The 21,683-nt window shown below is 44.0% G+C and overlaps 1 protein-coding gene across 3 annotated transcripts in view; it reads right to left on the reverse strand.

Moving 5' to 3' along the window:
• Positions 1-2,151: 2,151 nt before the first annotated feature.
• Positions 2,152-21,683, reverse strand: part of LOC139265748 (MICOS complex subunit Mic27-like) — a 78,534-nt gene continuing 59,002 nt past the window's right edge. For 2 of the 3 annotated variants that reach the window (XM_070883098.1, XM_070883095.1), the window contains exons 5-9: positions 21,032-21,130; positions 14,718-14,809; positions 8,439-8,534; positions 3,080-3,209; positions 2,152-2,485 (exon numbers count right to left, since the gene is read on the reverse strand). In XM_070883098.1, the coding sequence (XP_070739199.1) occupies positions 2,394-2,485; positions 3,080-3,209; positions 8,439-8,534; positions 14,718-14,809; positions 21,032-21,130 (509 nt within the window). In that variant the 3' untranslated portion in view covers positions 2,152-2,393. The remainder of the gene's footprint in view (positions 2,486-3,079; positions 3,210-8,438; positions 8,535-14,717; positions 14,810-21,031; positions 21,131-21,683) is intronic. The other variant, XM_070883096.1, reaches the window with a different exon arrangement.

Consider the following 21,683-nt stretch of genomic DNA (forward strand, 5'->3'; position numbering starts at 1 on the left):
ACAAGTATGTAAAAAGAAAAAGATTAGTGAAGACAAATGTAGGTCCTTTACAGACAGAAACGGGAGAATTTGTAATGGGGAACAAGGAAATACTTTGGTTCTGTCATCACGGAAGAGGATACAAATAACGTCCCAGAAATGCTAGAGAACCAAGGGTCCAGTGAGCAAGAGGAATTAAAGGAAATGATAATTAGTAAGAAAATAGTGCTGGAGAAACTAATGGGACCGAAGGCAGATAAATCCCCAGGGCCTGATGATCTGCATCCCAGAGTACTAAAAGAGGTAGCCATGGAAATAGTAGATGCATTGGTTGTCATCTTCCAAAATTCTATAGATTATGGAACAGTTGCTGCAGATTGGAGGGTGGCAAATGTAACCCCACTATTTAAAAAAGGGAGAGAGAAAACGGGGAACTACAGACCGGTTAAGCCTGACATCAGTAGTAGGGAAAATGCTGGAGTCTATTATAAAGGATGTGATAACAGCATACTTAGATAATATCAAACGGGATTAACAAAAGTCAACATGGATTTATGAAAGGAAAATCATGTTTGACAAACCTACTGGAGTTTTTTGAGGATGTAACTGATAGAATAGATAAGGGAAAACCAGTGGATGTAGTGTATTTGGATTTTCAGAAGACCTTTGATAAAGTCCCACATAAGAGGTTAGTGTGCAAAATTAAAGCACACAGGATTGGGGGTAATGTATTGGCATGGATTGAAAATTGATTAACTGACAGGAAACAGAGTAGGAATAAACGGGTCTTTTTTGGGGTGGCGGGCAGTGACTAGTGAGGTACCACAGGGATCAGTGCTTGGGCCCCAGATATTCACAATATATATGAATGATTTGGATGAGGGAACCAAATGTAATATTTCCAAGTTTGCTGATGATACAAAACTAGGTGGGACTGTAAGTTGTGAGGAGGATGCAAAGACGCTGCAAGGCGATTTAGATAGGTTGAGTGAGTGGGCAAACACATGGCAGATGCAGTATAACTTACATAAGTGTGAAGTTATCCACTTTGATAGGAAAAACATAAGGACAAAGTATTATTTAAATGGTGATGGCTTAGGAAGTGTCGATGTACAGAGGGACCTGGGTGTCCTTGTACACCAGTCATTGAAAGCAAACGTGCAGGTGCAGCAAGCAGTTAGGAAGGCAAATGGTATGTTGGCCTTCATTGCAAGAGGATTTGAGTACAGGAGCAAGGATGTCTTACTAGTTATACAGGGCCTTGGCGAGACCGCACCTGGAGTATTGTGTGGAGTTTTGGTCTCTTTATCCAAGAAAGGATATACTTGCCATAGAGGGAGTACAGCAAAAGTTCACCAGACGGATTCCTGGGATGGCAGGACTGTCGTATGAGGAAAGATATGGTCGACTAGGCCTGTATTCACTAGAGTTTAGATGAATGAGAGGGGATCTCATTGAAACGTATAAAATTCTGACTGGGCTGGATAGACTGGATGCGGGGAGGATGTGTCCCCTGGTTGGGATGTCTAGAACAAGGGGTCACAGTCTCAGGATACAGGGTAGGAAATTTAGAACCGAGATGAGGAGAAATGTTTTCACTCAGAGTGATGAACCTGTGGAATTCTCTACCACAGAAGGCTGTGGAAGCCAAGTCATTGAATATATTTAAGAGGGAGATAGATAGATTTCTAGAAACAAAAGGCATCAAGAGGTATGGGGAAAAAGCAGGAATATGGTGTTGAGATAGAGGATCAGCCATGATCATATTGAATGGCGGTGCAGACTCGAAGGGCCGAATGGCCTACTACTGCTCCTATTTTCTATGTCTTGCACTTGGGTGGCAGCTGTACTCCATTTTTAGGGTCAAACCTTCCTAAAGAATTTTTTCCTGTCCCCCCTCCACCATTCCGCAGCTGTAAACCAACACAGCTTACCAATAGAACAGATCAGAATTCAATGTCAAGTGAAACATTTAGCTTCAAAAGTCCTCTGAATAATGTTCCAGAGTTTGGTGGGAAGAGGAGAAAGTACTAAAACAAAATACTCCCATTTAGCTCTCACCAGAACGTGTTCATCTTATGGATTCCCCAGGAACATAGGTCTACATGGCATTCCTGCAGTTACTCAATATTTATTTTATAGATGTAGTGTATACCATTAAACAATGTGGTATAGATAGAAACATTTTATTAAATGTGTCAGTTGAATGTAATATTTTAACAGGAAACTAGTTTATAATCAGCACATTTTTTATCAGAGATACAAATAAATAGGCACCGTATAATAAAGTAAATTCACATATTAGCATAAATGGTGGTCATTAACGATTCCGGATTTACAAATTTATTCCACTACCAACAAAGACTTTGAAACACCAGAAAGCATATTGTAAATGTCTTCAGTCATCTGGGCCCTTAACTTCGAGTGCTATACAAGTCTGTATCTTCAGGATTTGACTGACCATGATCCATCAAGCTAGGGTCAAGCACAATCATTTGCTTTTCTGCTGTATGAGAACAAAAATAAATAAAAAGATGGGTGTCACTTCATATTGGATTTATGAAACATGTTTCACATCAACGCAACTAAAAACCACTGCCACGTGACCGTTCCACTTCAGGTGTCACAGGTTTAATTTCTGTCATGCTTAATAAAAATAAATAGAAAGCCAATTAATTCCAGTGTACAGAGTTCCCCATTAACAGAACATACTTTCTAATGGTACCTTTAGAAAAAAGGACAAAAAAATAGCCAGTCCGATATCCAATTGACCTGCGAGAGAACAATTAGCCTCTACTGGCCTAGGGTAATAGATTGCCTGCTACATTGTATAACCTTCCTGTCTGAATAAAAGAGTACGTCATTTGACCAACCACAAGCAGCGCCAGAGAAAAAGGATGGAGAGGGGGGCCGGTGTAGGGGGAGAAAGAGAGAGGGGGGAATAAAGAGGATGGGCAGAGAAGGGGGGTGGGGGAAAGAGATACATTTAATTAACATAAAATAATAAAAACTTCTGCAACCACCACACACTGATTCTATATTAAGATACAAGTTGTTAATGTCCAAACTGGTTGAGAACAGTAGAAATGCTGGTTAGTACCTTCTGCTGGCACAAAGGTAACATCTGATTTTAGTAGATTTTGAGGAGAGTCCTCTGCAAGTGGTGTACCAGTGCTTTCCAACGTACCAAGTACCTCTTGCTTTGGCTGGTCCTCCTGTGCTTTAGTGGTCTAAAAGGAACAAGTAACACACCAACGATAAAAATAAGGAACTTAATGTTCATTTCAAGCAAGCAGAAGAATTAAATGCCAGCTCTATGGGCCCAAGTTTCCACAAGAAAAAAAACGGGCGCCCCTCCGAGCTGGGCGCCCGTTTTTCGCGCCTAAAAAAATCCTCGGTATTCTCCACCGACTTTCAGGTGCTGTGGCCCTCGGCGCAGCCGGCACGAGCTGTGGGGGGGGGCGGAGCCAGGTCCCTGCGCTGAAAACAGTGCCGGGACCTCTGCACATGCGCGCTACAGTCGGCACGCAAGTGCAGTAGCTCCAGGCGCCGAACTGTGTGGGAGGGGCCCGAAGCACGCAGCCCCTAGCCCTGGTCCAATGGCCTCACTGGGGCTGCGTGAATGAGGCTCCTCCCACGACCAGCTCCTGCTTCCCGCCCGACCAGACCCGACACTCGCCCCGCCCCCCCCCCCGCCCCAGACCCGACACCCGCTCCCCCCCCCCTCCCGACCCAACACCGCTCTCCCCCCCCCCCCCCCCCCCCGACACCCGAGACCCGCTCCCCCCCACCCCGACCGAGACCAGAGACCCGCTCTTCCCCCCCCCCCCCGCCCCGAGACCCGCTTCCCCCCCCCCCCCCGCCCCGACACCCGCTCCTGTTCCCCGACCCCCCCCCTCTCTTCCCCGACCCCTCTCCCCTTCTCTCTCTCCCCTCTCTCTCTCTCTCCCTCCCTCTCTCGCTCTCTCGCTCAGCGGCACGAACAGCTGCAGAATTCTCCCTGGCTGAAGCACTTTCTCACAGGTAGGAAGATGGTTTATTTAATCTTTTCTTGGCTTATAAATGTTTATTCAGGTTGGATTTATTTGTATAATATTTGTAGAAGTATAAGTAAGGATTTATTGTCGAATTTAATGAGTTCCCTTCCCTCCCACCTCGTTCTGGACGCCTAATTTGTAACCTGCGCCTGATTTTTTAATGTGTAGAACAGGTTTTTTCAGTTCTACAAAAATCTTCACTGGCGCCATTCTACTTTAGTTTGGAGTACATTTTCACTGTGGAAACTTTCAAATCAGGCGTCAGTGGCCGGACACGCCCCCTTTTGAAGAAAAAATTCTGTTCTAAACTAGAACTGTTCTACCTGACTAGAACTGCAGAAAACAAAATGTGGAGAATTGCGATTTCTAAAATAGTCCGTTCTCCACCAGTTGCTCCTAAAAATCAGGCGCGAATCATGTGGAAACTTGGGCCCAATATTTCTGCAGTTAATAGAGATTGTTAATTGTTAATTTTGTCCCGTTATACACGAGGTAGAGGTTTATGTGTGGCTGAGCTGACTAGACCAAAGCTGCCTTGGTTCAGCTCCTGGCAGAATCTTTGCATTCTATCCCTGATCTCACCCTCCCCCCTCCCTGCAACTCTGCTCAAGCACAGCCTGACAGTACACAATCTTCGTGCCCTTCCCAGCACCAAGTTCACCACCCACCAGCCCCCGCCACCAGAGCCAGGCTACTACTAGGACTGTCAGTCTGCACCTTCAAAACATCATCCATCTCCACCACTACCTCTCCCCCACTGCCAGGAGAGATTTCTTCTCCCAGAGGGTTGTGAATCTGTGGAATTCGCTGCCTCAGAAAGCTGTAACATTAAATAAATTTAAAGACAGAAATAGACAGTTTCTTAACCGATAAGGGGATAAGGGGTCATGGGGAGCGGGCAGGGAAGTGGAGCTAAGTCCATGATCGGATCAGCCATGATCTTATTGAATGGTGGAGCAGGCTCGAGGGGCCGTATGGCCTACTCCTGCTCCTATTTCTTATGTTCTTATTAACAAAATGTGTACCCTATATCTATTACATTTTAAAAACAAAAATGCAAGTGCGTTTATTTTACCCTTTGGGGCATTTCCACGATCCCATATTCCCTGTGCTTATAGACAGAATGAGCCTGGGACAGGTCTACAATATTGTAGCCCAGATTCTTTGACCCATGCTCCCTGTGAATATGACCCCCCACTGGGATCATGGAATCATTCCCTAGACGTATGAAGCCAAACAACAGTGTAGCTGAATTTCAGGAAAGTATAACAATGCAAATATTCCTTTTTGACTGTTATTCAGGTTGTCATAACTTCCACATAGGTTTACAGGAATAGAATGTTCATTCTCAGCTGGAAAGGCTTCCCGTCAGTTTAGGTTTACAAAGTCTGGTCAAAACAGTTCTGCAATATGTCATTTTCAATGATTTATTGCTAAGAAAGACAACTCTGGAATGACCGTGGGCCTTCAATTAGCCGCCGTAGCACTCAGTTTACACCAACTGCCCAAGAGTTCAAATTGTGTAATTGGAGGTTGGCAAAAATCAGGGTGATAGATGAGTGACACTTTGTGCAGGATAGGATGCAGGCACAAGAGTTCTGGATGAGTTGGTTTATGTAGGGTGGATCTCAAGACGTCCATGTAAAATAGTCTGAAGGTGATAAAGGTGTGGATGAGGGTTTCAGTGGAAGTGGGGTAAGCTAGTGGTGGAGATGGGACAGACAAAAAGTAGTCGTTCACTGCAAATGCTGGAAATCTAAAATGAAAATAGAAAAGGCTGAAAACACACAGCGGGTCCCTCAGCACCTGTGAAGATAAAAGCCAGGTTAAGGTGAATGTTGAGTGTGACCCTTCAAGTTTACCATGATTCCAGTATTTTCAATTTTTGCCTCAGATTTCTGGCATTTTCTCCATCTGATGATCTCATTTCTATGTACAAATCAACTCCAATTAAGGGAAGTATTAATATTTCCTTCACTTGTTTGAATTTGCAATCAAATTCCTGTTAATTAGCAAGAGTTAAACAAGAAGATAGCTTTTTTGTTTACATTCATGGTCACATCTTGGAAATATGTGCTTACTTTTATAGTGAGTAAGTGACTAATGTGCATTCCCGGTTTTAGTCGCCCACCATTCACAGCCATGCTTTCAGCTGCCTTGGCCTGAAGCTCTGAAATTCCCTTTCTAAACCGCTCCACCTCTCTTTCTTCCTTCAACATGTTCCTTAAAACCTACCTTTTTGATCAAACTTTTGCAGATCTGTCCCAATATGTCCTACTGTGGCTCAATGTCAATTTTGTTTTATTGATAACACTCTTGTTAAGCACCGTGGGACGTCTTGCTATATTAAAGGTGCTATATAAATGCAAGTTGTTAAGTACATCTGTTAAAGGGGCTGGGTGACTATTTCTCCAACTTTATTTAAGCATCTTGATTTTTAAATCTCTTCCTCAAATGTACAGAATAATATAAGTACTTAGCACTAATTAATGCAAATTTGCCAAACTTGCTCAGTAAAAAAACGGTGATTGAAATAGAAATGTACATAGGCTTAAGGGCAATGAATAGGTGAAACACATGGAAAGCTTTGCACTGAATCTCAGTTGTACACTGATGGCAAGTGTGTAAATACTGTAGTCAGTACAGGTGCAGCGTCCCGAATCCAGAACCCTTGGGACCGAGGTCGTTCTAGATTTTGCGTTTTGCTGGATTTTGGAACGTCTTTCTGACGTCACAAATCCGGAAACACCCAAGCCCAGGTTCAGGTATTTCTGGATTTTGGAATATGAGAAAGGAGGCAGGAGGGGGGGGGGGGGGGTGCTCGTTGATGAGGTGTTTGGGTCGCCGGGTGGAGCCCCGCCACCGAGATGTTGTTAGTGCGGGGCCCCGCCTCCGAGGACCTGATCGGGCAGGGCCCTGCTGCCGAGGACCTGTTTGCACGGAGGCCCGCCACCCCGCCACCGGGTAGATGTTCCCGTAGGACTTTGCCGCCGAGGACCTGTTTGCACGGAGGCCCGCCACCCCGTAGATGTTCCCGTGGGACTTTGCCGCCGAGGACCTGTTTGCACGGAGGCCCGCCACCCCGCCACTGGGTAGATGTTCCCGTGGGACTTTGCCGCCGAGGACCTGTTCGCGCGGGGCCCCGCCACCGAGGACCTGATTGGGCGGGGCCCTGCTGCCGTGGAGGAGTTCCTTGTCTGGCCCGAGGTAGGTGGGGTCGGGCAGCCTAGGTAAAGGGGAGGGGAGGGAGGGGGTGGTGGGGCGAGGTCGGGCCGCGCGAAGTCGGAGCGGGCGAAGTTGAGGCGAAGTTGGTTCGTCGAGGCGGGGTGAGTCTGGATATCGGAACATTTTCCGGTTTCCGGAAGACCCCACCACGGATCGGCCTGGTGTCCGGATTCCGGAACATTCTGGATTCCGGAACTCCAGATTTTGGAGGTCGAACCTGTAGTAGCAAAGTTGAAAAAATGCAATTTCCTAGTGCCATTACCTTGGGCAGATATGCAAATAAAAATGGGTCAGATTAACACAGGTCTCCAAAATACCAATGCAACTCAGTCAGCTCCGGGGATGCTAGGGGAAGGGGAAGAAACCAGAGAGCTGGCAGACATGGGGACACCAGATTAAAGCGTGATTCTGACACCCTTTTCAATACTAAATATGAGGCAATAGGAGCAATCCGTGCCGAATTAGAGGGCCATCTTGTTCCTTGGATTCATAAACAGTCTACATGTTGTTACAATGTCACCTAATTCTAAACTCAAAAGAGCAATAGCCACTGAACTGAAGAATATTCCTGTATCGCATAACTTCTGAAATTGTGTTCTCCCAAGAGAGATGTGCTGAATTATCCCACATTTAACAACCCACAGGACATCAGATGTTCGTCTTCCTTTGCTGAATCCAATGATCTTTTGGAAACAAGTATGCGTGTTTTCAGTCTTGCTCAAGACCTATCTTAATAGTTTGTCTCCGAAGAAACTTCAAGTTCAGGAGTATGCGAGCTACCAAATCGTCACGTGTGATTCATTCCTGAATCCCATATACCAATACCTCTTTCAGTACTAAATAAGGCAACAGAAGCAATCGATGTTGAAGTGGAAGATCATTTTATTCTTTGCATTTATGTATGAAATGAAGAAAATGTTCTCCAACACCATGCCAAGTTTTTAATTAGACAGGACAAAGAAGGTCAAAGCTTAGCGAATAGAGTGTCAAGTGATATACCACAAAACACAGCTTAATTAAAAAAAAAATGTAAATGCAAATGAAAGGTATTTGTAAATAGTTGCAAGATAAACATGTCATTCCCGAGAAGAGTGCATTACATGTATATGATCTAAATATTTTATTCATTTCATCCAATTTTAATGTTAGATTTCTGGTTCAATACTTTTTTTTTAAAAATAGAGAAATTTAATTTACCTCTGGGTATTTCTTCTTTTCAGTATTTCCTTTCCAGAGAGATCGAAAAGTCTCATAACTGCCTTGGCTGACAGCATACATCTTCCTGCCAGTGAACTAAAAGAAAAGCATAAAATGAACAACTCCACTGCTCAAAGTTGTATCCTTGCACAAACTATTCTGCTAATACTTGCTTGATAAATTGATGCAGCCAAGCTTTTTTTAAAAATAGAATTAACACTAAAAACCTAAAGGAGCCTTAAATTTAGAATTTCTAAATTACCACTTACGTGCCAAATGAAAATGCTTATAAAATAAAATACAGATAAGCCTTCCACTTGTCAAGGAAAGAGCAAACGAAACAATCCCAGTTCAAGGTGATGTTTATATTGTTGCCATTCTAGTTGAACATACATTTACATTACTGGGCTTAACGTCTACACAACCGGGCATAGCATCAGCATGTAGCAGTTTTTAGCTTCACTGCAATGTTAAATACGTGCTATGTATGTTTTTTTTTAAGTTTCTGGGATTTGAGTGTCGCTGGCAAGGCCAGCATTTATTGACCATCCCTAATTGTCCTTGAGGTGGTGGTGGTGAGCCACCTTCTTGAACCGTTGCAGTCCTTGTGGTGAAGTACCCCCACAGTACTGTTAGGGAGGGAGTGCCAGGATTTTGACCCAGTGACGATGAAGAAATGGCAATATATTTCCAAGTCAGGATGGTGTGTGACTTGAAGAGGAACTAGCAGATGGTGTTCCCATGCGCCTGCTGCCCTTGTTCTTCTAGGTGGTAGAGGTTGCGGGTTTGGGAGATGTTGCCGAAGAAGCCTTGGCGAGTTGCTGCAGTGCATCTTGTATATCGTACACACTGCAGACATGTTGCCCCGGTGGTGGAGGGAGTGAATGTTGAAGGTGGTGGATGGGATGGCAATCAAGCGGGCTGTTTTGTCCTGAATGGTGTCGAGCTTCTTGAGTGTTGGAGCTGCATTCATCTAGGCAAGTGGAGAGTATTCCATCACACTCCTGACTTGTGCCTTATAGGTGGGTGGAAAGGCTTTTGGGACTCGCTGCAGAAACACCTAGCCTCTGACCTAATCTTGTACCCACAGTATTTATGTAGCTGTCCAGTTATGTTTCTGGTCAATGGTGACCCCCAGGATGTTGATGGTGGTGGATTCGGCGAAGGTAATGCCGTTGAATGTCAAGGGGCGGTGGTTAGACTCTCGCTTGTTGGAGATAGTCATTGCCTGGCACTTGTGTGTCGCGAATGTCACTTGGCACTTATCAACCCAAGCCTGAATGTCATCCAGGTTTTGCTGCATGCAGGCACAGACTACTTCATTACCCGAGGAGTTGCGGAGGAACTGAATACTGCGCTATCAGCGAACATCCTTACTTCTGATCTTATAATGGAGAGAAGGGTCATTGATGAAGCAGCTAAAGATGGTTGGGCCCAGGATACTGCCCTGAGGAACTCCTGCACTAATGTTCTGGGGCTGAGATGATTGAACTCCAACTACAACAGTCATCTTCTTTTGTGCTCGATATGATTCCAGTCAGTGGAGATTTTTACCCGATTCCCATTGAGTTCAATTTTACTAGGGCTCCTTATTTGGCCAAATGCTGCCTTCATGTCAAGGGCAGTCACTCTCACCTCATCTCTGGAATTCAGCTCTTTTGTCCATGTTTGGACCAAGGTTGTAATGATGTCTGGAGCCGAGTTGTCCTGGAGGAACCCAGGACCACTCAGAATGTTAAGGTATAGGAATGGAGCTGAGTCCATGATCAGATCAGCCATGATCTTATTAAACAGTGGAGCAGGCTTGAGGGGTCAAATAGCCTACACCTGCTCCTATTTCTTACGTTTCTTATGAATGGTTCCAGAATGAAGCAAACCTTTGAACCAACATTTTTTTAAGTGATCACTATGGGATTAAGAACATTTCTTTGGAAGGCAAAGTGCAACTTGGAAGCTCAGTTTAATAGCGAACATCTAAATGATTTGATTTACCGTTAATATAATGAAGACATACATTAATAATGTAAAAAACTGAAGGGGTAAGATAGAAAATCAATAATCAATTTAAAAGCAATTATTTGAAAGATTTTGGAAGCATAATTTTATAATGTACAAAAGTATGAAAATAAATGTTTTCATTTAACTTTTCTGGAAAGCTCCCATTTACTATAGGGTTGAATTTTAGTCTTCTAGAACCGAGTACGGGTCCCTTCTCTGAATGCTAGAATTATGGGGCCCAAGTTTCGACCTCAGTTGCTCCTGATTTTTTGGAGCAACTGGTGTAGAACGGAGTATCTTAGAAATTCAAATTCTCGGCATTTAGTTTGCTCCAGTTCTAGTCAGTTAGAACAGTTTCACTTTGGAACAGAATTTATTTTTCAAAAGGGGGAGTGTCCGGCCACTTACGCCTGTTTTCAAAGTTTTGGCAGTGAAAACTTACTCCAAAATAACTTAAATTGGAGTAAGTGAAGATTTTTGTACGCTCGAAAAAACCCTATCTACACTTTAGAAAATCAGGCGTAGGTTACAAATCAGGCATAGGGAATGGGGGGGGGGGGGGTTTAAAGGGAAGTTTACAAACATTAAAGACTTCAATTTTACAAATAAAGATCCATCATCAATAATAAATGATAAAAATATCAATAAATCAACCAATAAATCAATCAAAAAAAATTAATATGAAATAATTTTTAAAAAATCAATAAAACAAAACATTTTCTACTTACCGACTGCAGCACTGGGAGCCCTCCAACAGCGTGCTGGGATGCCCCCTTCCCCCCCCCCCCCCCCAGTGTGTCTCTGTCAGTGTCTCTATCTCTCTGTCTGTCTGTCTGTGTGTGTCTCTCACTCTCTATCTGTCAGTGTCTGTGTTTCTGACAGCGAGGGGAGGGGGAGGAGGGGGTAGAGGGAGGAGGAGGAGGGGGTAGAGGGAGGGGGAGGAGGGGGTAGAGGGAGAGAGGGGGGGGCAGGGCAGAGGGGGAGGGAAGGGGAAGGAGAGAAGGGGGGAGGAGGAGGAGAAGGGGAAGGGGAGGGGAGGAGGAGGGGAAGGGGAAGGGGGGAGGAGGAGAAGGGGAAGGGGAAGGGGGGGGAGGAGGAGAAGGGGAAGGGGGAGGAGGAGAAGGGGAAGGGGGGAGGAGGAGAAGGGGAAGGGGAAGGGGGGGAGGAGGAGAAGGGGAAGGGGGGGAGGAGGAGAAGGGGAAGGGGGGGAGGAGGAGAAGGGGAAGGGGAAGGGGGGGAGGAGGAGAAGGGGAAGGGGGGGAGGAGGAGAAGGGGAAGGGGGGGAGGAGGAGAAGGGGAAGGGGGAGGAGGAGAAGGGGAAGGGGGAGGAGGAGAAGGGGAAGGGGGAGGAGGAGAAGGGGAAGGGGGGGAGGAGGAGAAGGGGAAGGGGGGGAGGAGGAGAAGGGGAAGGGGGGAGGAGGAGAAGGGGAAGGGGGGGAGGAGGAGAAGGGGAAGGGGGGGAGGAGAAGGGGGGAGGAGGAGAAGGGGGGAGGAGGAGAAGGGGAAAGGGGGGGAGGAGGAGAAGGGGAAGGGGGGAGGAGGAGAAGGGGAAGGGGGGAGGAGGAGAAGGGGAAAGGGGGAGGGAGGAGAGGAGAAGGGGAAAGGGGGGGAGGAGGAGAAGGGGAGGGGGAGGAGGAGAAGGGGAGGGGGGAGGAAAAGAGGAGGAGGGGGGAGGAGAAGGGGGGGGGAAGGAGAAGGGGGGGAAGGAGAAGGGGGGGGAAGGAGAAGGGTGGGGGGAAGGAGAAGGGGGGAAGGGAAGGAGAAGGGGGAAGGAGAAGGGGGGGGGGGGGGGGGGGGGAGAAAGGAGAAGGGGGAGGCTGAACGGGCCGGGCCCAAGACTTCGGGCCGGGCCCGTCCCCAGCATCAGATTTACAGGTAGGTGGGCGTTGGGTTGGGTCGGGTCGGGTTGGGCCCGAGGTCAGGAGCGCGGGTTAGGTCGGGGGGAGAGCGCCGGTCCGGTCAGGGGGTGGGGGGGACCGGGAGTCGGGTCGGTGTCGGGGTCAGGGGGGCGTGCGAGTCGAGTTGGGTCGGGAGGAAGTAGGAGCTGGGCGTGGGATGCAGCCTTATGCACGTAGCCCCAGTGAGGCCATTCGGCCAGGGCTAGGGGCTGCGTGCTTCAGGCCCCTCCCACATAGTTTTGAGCACCTGGAGCTACTGCACATGCGCGCCCACTGTAGCGCGCATGTGCAGAGGTCCCGGCACTGTTTTCAGCGCAGGGACCTGACTCCGCCCCCTACAGCTCGTGCTGCGCCGCGCCCAGATCCAGAGGACCAGCAGGGAGCCGGAGAATCTGTACGGTTTTTTTAGGCGCACTTTGTGGCGTGAAAAACGGGCGTCCAGGTCGGGGCTGCGCTGTTCTAGGCGCGGCCCGAAACTTGAACCCATGAAGTCTTAGCCAAAATGTCCTGCAGAAGAGGAGGTAACTGAGAAATGATGTCTCCCATGGGGAGAGACCTTTCTTTCTATCCAACAATTAGTCTTTACAACATGGGTACTGCAGAGACAAGGGCTATGTCCAGTCACTCAGGACAAAAGACATAGGATGTGGTTCCATGGAGGCTATAATCAAATTGCACATAGACATATCACTGTTACAGATGTAATTTAATTCTTCTGACATGCAGCGTGACACTCATCAGTACTTTTTGACCAATATACCCCTGCCCAAACAACTAAACGTCTTTTGATGTCAAGAGTCTGGGTCAGAGGCCATTCAGCAAGTGTCTCCTTATAAGGTTTTACTATTTACTGTCAACAGCTGTAAACTAGGTGAGGGGAGAGGTTTTTTAAGTTGATCAAAAAGGCTTTCTAATGAACTGTGACAATTTAGGTTAAGCAATTAAGAATGTTTCCAATGTGGAGTGAGCAAAACAGTTGTTTTTTAAAAAAAAACGCTTTGTTCCCTCAGCCACTTGTTTTGTTTGTGGATGCAGGTTGAAAAATAATTTCAACCTTATCCAACTGATTGCACTCACAAATCTTCCAACATCACTTACCAAAAATTGGAATATGTGTTCTAATGGGACACAGCAGCAGATTAACACATTGTTCATCATATGGTATTATGCAAATTCTTCCCTTTTTAAAAAAAAGTCCAGATTCTTTGCAGGTATTTATGATTTTTCAGAAGTATTATTATACCAAAAGCTGATATTCATTACATAAGAACATAAGAAATAACAGGAGTAGGCCACCTGGCCCCTCGAGCCTGCTCCGTCATTTAATAAGATCATGGCTGATCTGATCATGGACTTAGCTCCACTCCCCTGCCCTCTCCCCATAACCCTTTATTCCCTTATCGCTCAAAAATCTGTCTATCTCTGCCTTAAATATATTCAATGACCCAGCCTCCACAGCTCTCTGGGGCAGAGAATTCCACAAATTTACAAACTTCCGAGAAGAAATTCCTCCTCATCTCTGTGTTAAATGGGCGGCCCCTTATTCTGAGACTATGTCCCCTAGTTTTAGTTTCCCCTATGAGTGGAAATATCCTCTCTGCATCCACCTTGTCGAGCCCCCTCATTATCTTATATATTTCGATAAGATCACCTCTCATTCTTCTGAACTCCAATGAGTATAGGCCTAACCTACTCAACCTATCTTCATAAGTTAACCCCCTCATCTCCGAAATCAACCTAGTGAACCTTCTCTGAACAGCCTCCAATGCAAGTATATCCTTCCTTAAATACGCAGAGCAAAATTGTACACAGTAATCCAGGTGTGGCTTCACCAATATCCTGTACAGTTGTAGCAGGACTTCTCTGCTTTTATACTCTATCCCCCTTGCAATAAAGGCCAACATTCCATTTGCCTTCCTGATTACTTGCTGTACCTGCATACTAATTTTTTGTGTTTCATGCACAAGGACCCCCAGGTCTCTCTGTACTGCAGCACTTTGCAATTTTTCTCCATTTAAATTATAATTTGCTTTTCTATTTTTACCCACATTATACTCCATCTGCCAAATTTTTGCCCACTCACTTAGCTTGTCTATGTCCCTTTGCATATTTTTTGTGTCCTCACAATTTGCTTTCACACCCATTTTTGTATCATCAGCAAACTTGGCAACATTACACTTGGTCCCTTCATCTAAGTCATTAATACAGATTGTAAATAGTTGAGGCCCCAGCACTGTTTGTCGAACGTGTCGAGTGTGTCCAACTACTTTGTAAAGCTCCTTTTTCCAAACCTCATCACTGTTTTTGGTATTACATACTCTTGTAGTCATTCACACATCAGAGGAAAAGTATCAACACCAAGTAAAATGGTGGGAAATATTACCTTTGCTACCGCAATAGCTTGCTGAGGGTAACAAATGGCCATTCCCACAGTTGCAAGTCCCGCAGGATATACCATCTTCTTAACCCGTGAACCTGTGCAAATTCAAATCAGTTAGTGAAAATAACAAACCACAGGAAGGTGACTCCCAAGATTTTTGAAGCCAAGTCTCAGCTAAGCCAAGCTGCAAACTGAACCAACTTAAATTAATGGCCATACTGTAAGCACAAATGGTTGGAACACAGAATAGCAGCTTTTACTTGGGTCTGGGGTGGGGGACACATTAACTTCACACACCAAATCTCCTTTTTTGTGTTCATGTCTATCCTCACTCGCATCATGAAAGTTAGGTACCTCTTTTTTGATGTAAGCCTTTCCCGTCTCTCAAATATCCTTTTTCAGTTCACTCCACTTTCCCAGCAGCTTTGTCAAATCCTTCCCAACTTCTCTCACCATTCCAAGTCATTCTTCAGTAAGCTGTTTGGTTAAAAACACTTCCTGTCCCCCCTCTCTTCTCCAGCATTTGCACATCAATTCTGGCCTCTATCTTCTAATTATGAATTCCGTGTTTTTTTTCTTAGTACAAACTTTACAAGGTCTTTCTGAGCCACACAACATTACATTAGGCGGACTATCTACTTTCAGACTTTTACAATGTCGCTGCTAATTGCTATGTCTTAATGGTGTTGGGTTATTGTTTGATAATTCCTTCCCTTGAAACCATAATTGAAATCAAAACATAAAAAAAATGATTTTCGGTGTCAACAAGCTCTGATCAGTTCATTTATTCTTTGCTAAGTAGTATCCTAACCTTGCAGCAAGTCTAGCTATGAAGCAGCCACATTCCCGATTCCCTCCCTGATACTGCCGCCTCTGATCCAATTCTTGTGCTCAAATTGGAAGAGCAAGCTAATGGTGAAATACAATGCCCAGTCAAATTTTAGCTGATTAAATACTCCTATGCAATAGAACAGTCGACATTAGCACCAAATGAATCTAAGAGTCAGACAGAACTGGGCTTAATCAGCAAACAATTATTAATGTAATAAGGAGGGTGTGGATTCAAGTCCCACTTCAGAAATTTGAGGATATAAATCTAGGCTGACACTCCAGTGCAGTACGGAGGGAGTGCTGCATTGTCAGAGGTGCCGACTTTCAGATGAGATGTTAAACCAAGTCTGCCCTCAGGTGAACACAAAAGATCCCACGGCACTAAGAGGAGCAGGGATGTTCTCCCCAGTGTCCTGACCAATATTTATCCCTCATTCATCATCACTAAAATAGATTACAAAGGATATATAGCACAGAAACAGGTCATTCGGCTCAACTAGTCCATGCCAACGTTTATGCTCCACTCGAGCCTCCTCCCGTCTTTTCTCATCTAAGTCTATCAGGGTAACCCTCTATTCCCTTCTCCCTCATGCTTGTCTAGCCTCCCCTTAAATGCATCTATAATATTCGCTTCAACCACTCCCCGTGGTAGTGAGTTCCACATTCTCACCACTCTTTGGGTAAAAATGTTTCTTCTGAATTCCCTATTGAATTTCTTGGTGACTATCTTATATTGATGGCTTCTAGTTATGCTCTTCCCCACAAGTGGAAACATTCTCTCTGTATCCACTCTATCAAAACCTTTCATAATTTTAAAGACCTTTATAAGGTCATCCCTCAGCCTTTTTTCAAGAGAAAAAAGAGACCCAGCCTGTTCATTCTTTCCTGATGTGTACCCTCTCATTTCTGGTATCATCCATGTAAATCTTCTATGCACCCTCTCCAGTGCTTCTATATCTTTTTTATAATATGGTGACCAGAACTGTATGCAGTACTCCAAGTGTGGTCTAACCAAGCATAACTGCCCTACTTTTCAATTCTATATCTCGAGAAATAAACCCTAGTGCTTGCTAATCTTTTTGTATTCTCCCTTATCATGCACTTAATGTATGCCTCTTTCCTTACTCTCAATTGTTCCCTTATGGCTTTATTCATCCATGGAGTCTCATTAGTGTTTAGTTTGTTCTTTCCTTTTAGCAGAATATATTGTTCCTGCATTCGGTTGAACACCATTTTAAATGTTTACCATTGCTGCTCTACATTGTCCATTTTATTTGCCCAAGTTCTAATCTCAGCCTTTCAAAATTAGCTTTTCTCCAATCTATTACCCTGGTTATCATACTTATGTCCTTCTCAATTATCATCTTAAAGCATATTATATTATGGTCACTATTGCCTAGATGTTCCCCTACTTTTACTTCTCTTATCTGCTCTCGTTCATTCCCCATTACTAGATCTAATGGCGAATCCTCCCTTGTTGGGCTTTTTACATATTGGTTTAGAAAGGAGTCCTGCACACATTGTCGGAACTCCATTCCCTATCCCGTTTACCTACCTCTTCTGTCTAATTAATATCAGGATAGTTGAAATCCCCATGATTATTATTCTAAGGGCTAGAATTTTCTAACAGCCCGCCAGCGCTCGATTGCCGCCCAAAAGATTTCCAAGATTATCGCTGGCGAAAACTCCTTTCCCCCCCCTATTAAAAAATCCACCAAGCGAAAAACATGGGCGTTGCACCCCCAATCTGGGTGAAAAAGTGGAATTTAGGGTTCCTCAAAATGGGCGATAAATTAAAAAAATCACTAAAAACTTACCCCGATACTGCAGATTGGGCCAAGCAGCAGAAAAACATAAAATAATTTTCCAAAAAAATCACAGAAAAAAAAAATATTCTCAAGACCCTTTTAAACTAAATCACCAGAACAGAGTTTTAAAATAATGAGTAAAAAAACAATTAACCTTTTTCTTGAAAAGCTACTCACCTAGCGCCCAGCTCCGCTGATCCTTGTGGGCGTTTTTTTCATACTTACCTATAGGTCACCGCTGAGCCAAATATCGCGCCAGGACGATCGGAGGATGGTGCACGCCAGCGGTCCACTCCTCAGCGGTACCTCGAAACCACTGGCGTAACTCAAGTAGGGAATTTTTTGTTTAACTGATTATCGCCCACAATGGCCAATACTGCCCAGAAACTGGGTGGTAAGCCATTGGAAATTCTAGCCCTAAATTTTTTTACTCATTTCCCTAATTTGTCTGCATATTTCTTCCTCCACCTCCCTTCCACTATTACGTGGTCTGTAGACTACACCGGTTAGTGTGATTGATCCTTTATTATCTTTTACGTCTATCCATATGGATTCTATTTTTGTTTTGTGATAGCTGCATCACTTTTTTGTACTGCCATTATGTTATCCCTAATAAGTACAGCTACTACACCTCCCCATTTTAGCTCTCTATCTTTTCTAAATATGTTATACCCTGCAATGTTTAATTCCTAGTCCTGGTTTTTCTTTAGCCATGTCTCAGTAATGCCTACTATGTCTGGTTCCTCGTAACCCGTGATTGTCTCCAACTCCCCTGTTTTCTTACGGACACTGTGTACATTGCTGGTCATTTATCTCATTGCTGTTTGTGGGACCTTGCTGTACACCAATTGGCTGCCTTGTTTCCTACATTACGACCGTGACTACACTTCAAAAGTAGTTATTTGGCCGTCATCATTATATAGTCCCTCGGAATCGAGGAAGACTTGCTTCCACTCAGAATGAGTCGTTAGGTGGCCGAACAGTCCAATATGAGAGCCACAGTCTCTGCCTCAGGTGGGACAGATAGTCATTGAGGGTAAGGGAGGGTGGGACAGGTTTGCCACACGTTCCTTCCGCTGTCTGCGCTTGTTTTCTGCATGCACTCGGCGATGAGACTCGAGGCGCTCAGCGCCCTCCCGGATGCACTTCCTCCACTTAGGGCCAGGGACTCCCAGGTGTCGGTGGGGATATTGCACTTTATCAGGGAGGCTTTGAGGGTGTCCTTGTAACGTTTCTTCTGTTCATCTTCGGCTCGTTGTCAGGAAGGAGTTCCAAGTGTAGCGCTTGCTTTGGGAATTTTGTGTCTGGTATGCGGACAATGTGGCCTGCCCAGCGGAGCTGATCAAGTGTGGTCAGTGCTTCAATGCCTGGCCGAGGACACTAATGTTGGTGCATCTGTCCTCCCAGGGGATTTGTAGGATCTTGCAGAGGTATCGTTGGTGGTATTTCTCCAGCGACTTGAGGTGTCGACTGTATATGGTCCGTGTCTCTGAGCCATACAGGAGGGCGGGTATTACTACAGCCCTGTAGACCATGAGCTTGGTGATAGATTTGAGGGCCTGGTCTTCAAACACTCTTTTCCTCAGGTGGCAAGGCTGAGAGGCACGTTTGGCTGTAAGGCATTTTGGGGCACCGAGGTTGTGAAATGCGCTAAACAAATCCATGTTCTTTCTTTTTTTCTAGGCGAGACACCATCTGGAGTAAACGGTTGGTACCAGAACTACCAATCACTATCCAAACACCATTTCACATGATTGGCTCGGAAATTTCTACCGATATTGTATTTTGATGCATATGACTTTGTTCATTTGGTTATATAGTGAAGCTTCTAAATGCTGACATAAACTTAGTTCTGAAAAGAGATTTTGACCAATGTATCACATCTGATGCTTATCCTTTCTAATGGTTTTTGATCGAGTCAAAGGCTGGCACAAATTGGAAACTTTGCTGTCTCAAACTGAAAAAGAAATAATGTTAATTCTGAAAGTCAAAAACATAGGACCACTATGAAAGTAACTCATGCCAATGGGGCAATGTTACAAATTTAGGTCGGTCTTAGATACCTTCTTGGGTTAAATGGTGGCAGATATTCCCGTAAGCATTTTGTGCACCTTGTTTTATGGGTGGACTCACAGTGCCCTCTATCTACTTGCACAATAGTATGAGCTAGGAACATAAAAGCATCCCAATGTGATCCAAACTAGATAATCATGTCTTTCACATGAATGATTCTTTAATCTCTCTGGAAAGGGATTGAGAAAACATTTAATGAGACAAAGCTAATACAAAACATTATGCTCTTATTTTCACAGCAAGTGAGCCAATAGATTAACAGTTATGATCAGGTTGTTTTAGTTCAACTGGTGCAACTTGCCTTCACAAAATGATGCAAAAATACTGACCACATTGCGTTACCCCACAACCGTGGGTTGTCTTGTTCGACTTCAACTAATTTATTTTTTAATCCTCTCTCGTGCATTCCATCCTTTTGTTCCCTCAGTGCCTCAAAGCATTCCATTTCAAATAGAAAAACTGATTGATTGCGTGTGTCTCTCTTTCGCCCTTATTTTATCTTTTGTTGCTCACAGGCAGAAAAACAGATCAAAGACTTTCTAATGCAATGGGCATTTTTTTTTCAGTGCTGAGTAAAACTAATGAATTGCTTAGTATTTACAGTCTACGAGGAAGCAATAACAAAGCTACATCATTAACATCTTAACTATCTATCATCTCAGCTCTTCTATAAAAGCTTGTCTGGATACACTATGCGTCTAAAAACCCAACATTAGAAATACCTGTTCCAAATTTTGTGTGGAAAAATTGCCAAAAACATCTCAAAATGTGACAGGCACAATAAAAGGTGGAAGACGACATAGTGATGGTATTATATAATGGGTCTTTTGAAGGCAGAACACCTTGCAGGAAAAAAAGTCCGCAAATATCCTTTTCAACTGCTTTATTTTAAATTTATGTTTACTGAAGGCTGACAAAAGAACTTGAAATACTCTGTTCGCAATAGTAAAAATATAAATTATCTGTAATACAATAAAAGTTTTGTGCTAATTTTTCTGTTGAACCTGAAAGTATCACACTTGGTTCAAATATCATTGTGAAAACAAATAACTGAACAATCTTTTAAAAAAAAATAGTAATTTCCTTTTGGGTTTTCTGATCTTGATAACCTGGACTCTTCTCAAGTGGAGGAGCAAGCAATTTAGAAATAGCTGCAGATCTAAAGAAACTTCTTCGTGACAGCAATTAGCCTTAAACTGACTTCAGAACGTGCCTATTCAGAATATATCTTTATGAGGAATGCTTTGTGTGGTCTCAACAGGACAGGCCAAATTAAACACTGCTTCACCTTCACAGCTGTACATTACAGCCATGCTCCAGACCCCAGAGCAAGACTACAGTGGATCAGCCAACCAGTTTAAGACTGTTTAACAGTATAAATTTGTTCCGAATTATGTTAGAAAGGAGCTATGAAAAATGATTCAGAAGCATAGAAACTGTGTGGAGTGCTTTTTATTAGAAGGTTGTGATAATGGTAGTATAAAATAGACTGACAATCACAAATGCAACTAACTAATCGGATGTAAATCAATATACATGTGCATCCAAGTGGTGAGTTTATCCTGTGTGTACCAAAGCAACAATTATTTTGTGATCACTACCTACCTCTTGATGCCAGAATTAATCCAGTCAATCCGGATATTGTTATCACACCCACTCTTGGGAAGAATCCTTCAGGTGGATCCTTGAGAAACACATAGGTACCTTAGAAAAATAAAGAGATATGTTCTTCTCAGTCATGGAGGTTAGTACGAGAACTCCAAGCTAATGTTACAGCTCAGAAATTAACTGTACACTTGCAACCTCTGCTCGGTTTAGAACGTCAAGTTTGGAATGAATCCCACATGTACAGTGGTCTGGCAAGCTTCTGAAATATTAATTCTGTCAATGGAAAGTGACACTGTACTTGCAATGTGAAAAAAAGCACCATTTACTTGTAAATAATAAAAACATACATTTTGCAAATGGAACTTGGAGCAAAAAATTGGTACTTCAGTGAGTGATTAATGATGGGATAGCAAAAATGCAAGTTGCATGACATTCTGTAATTTATAAATAAATTCTGTTTATCGCTTCAAAAAAAATTATTAATTTTTTCCTGTCTTATTTATAGCACATTTCTGAGTTTTTCCAATAGTCCCATGTACTATTTATTGCTCCAACTATTCTGCAAACACCTAACCCCCTTCTACTGGCATTGGCAGTTGTTCCCTTCGCCCAGTTGTCTTTGGTCGATTTTCAATTTGCTCTTCTGTTA

The sequence above is a fragment of the Pristiophorus japonicus genome, chromosome 6 (assembly GCF_044704955.1).
Source record: "Pristiophorus japonicus isolate sPriJap1 chromosome 6, sPriJap1.hap1, whole genome shotgun sequence".
In the NCBI taxonomy this organism is placed as follows: Eukaryota; Metazoa; Chordata; class Chondrichthyes; family Pristiophoridae; genus Pristiophorus; species Pristiophorus japonicus.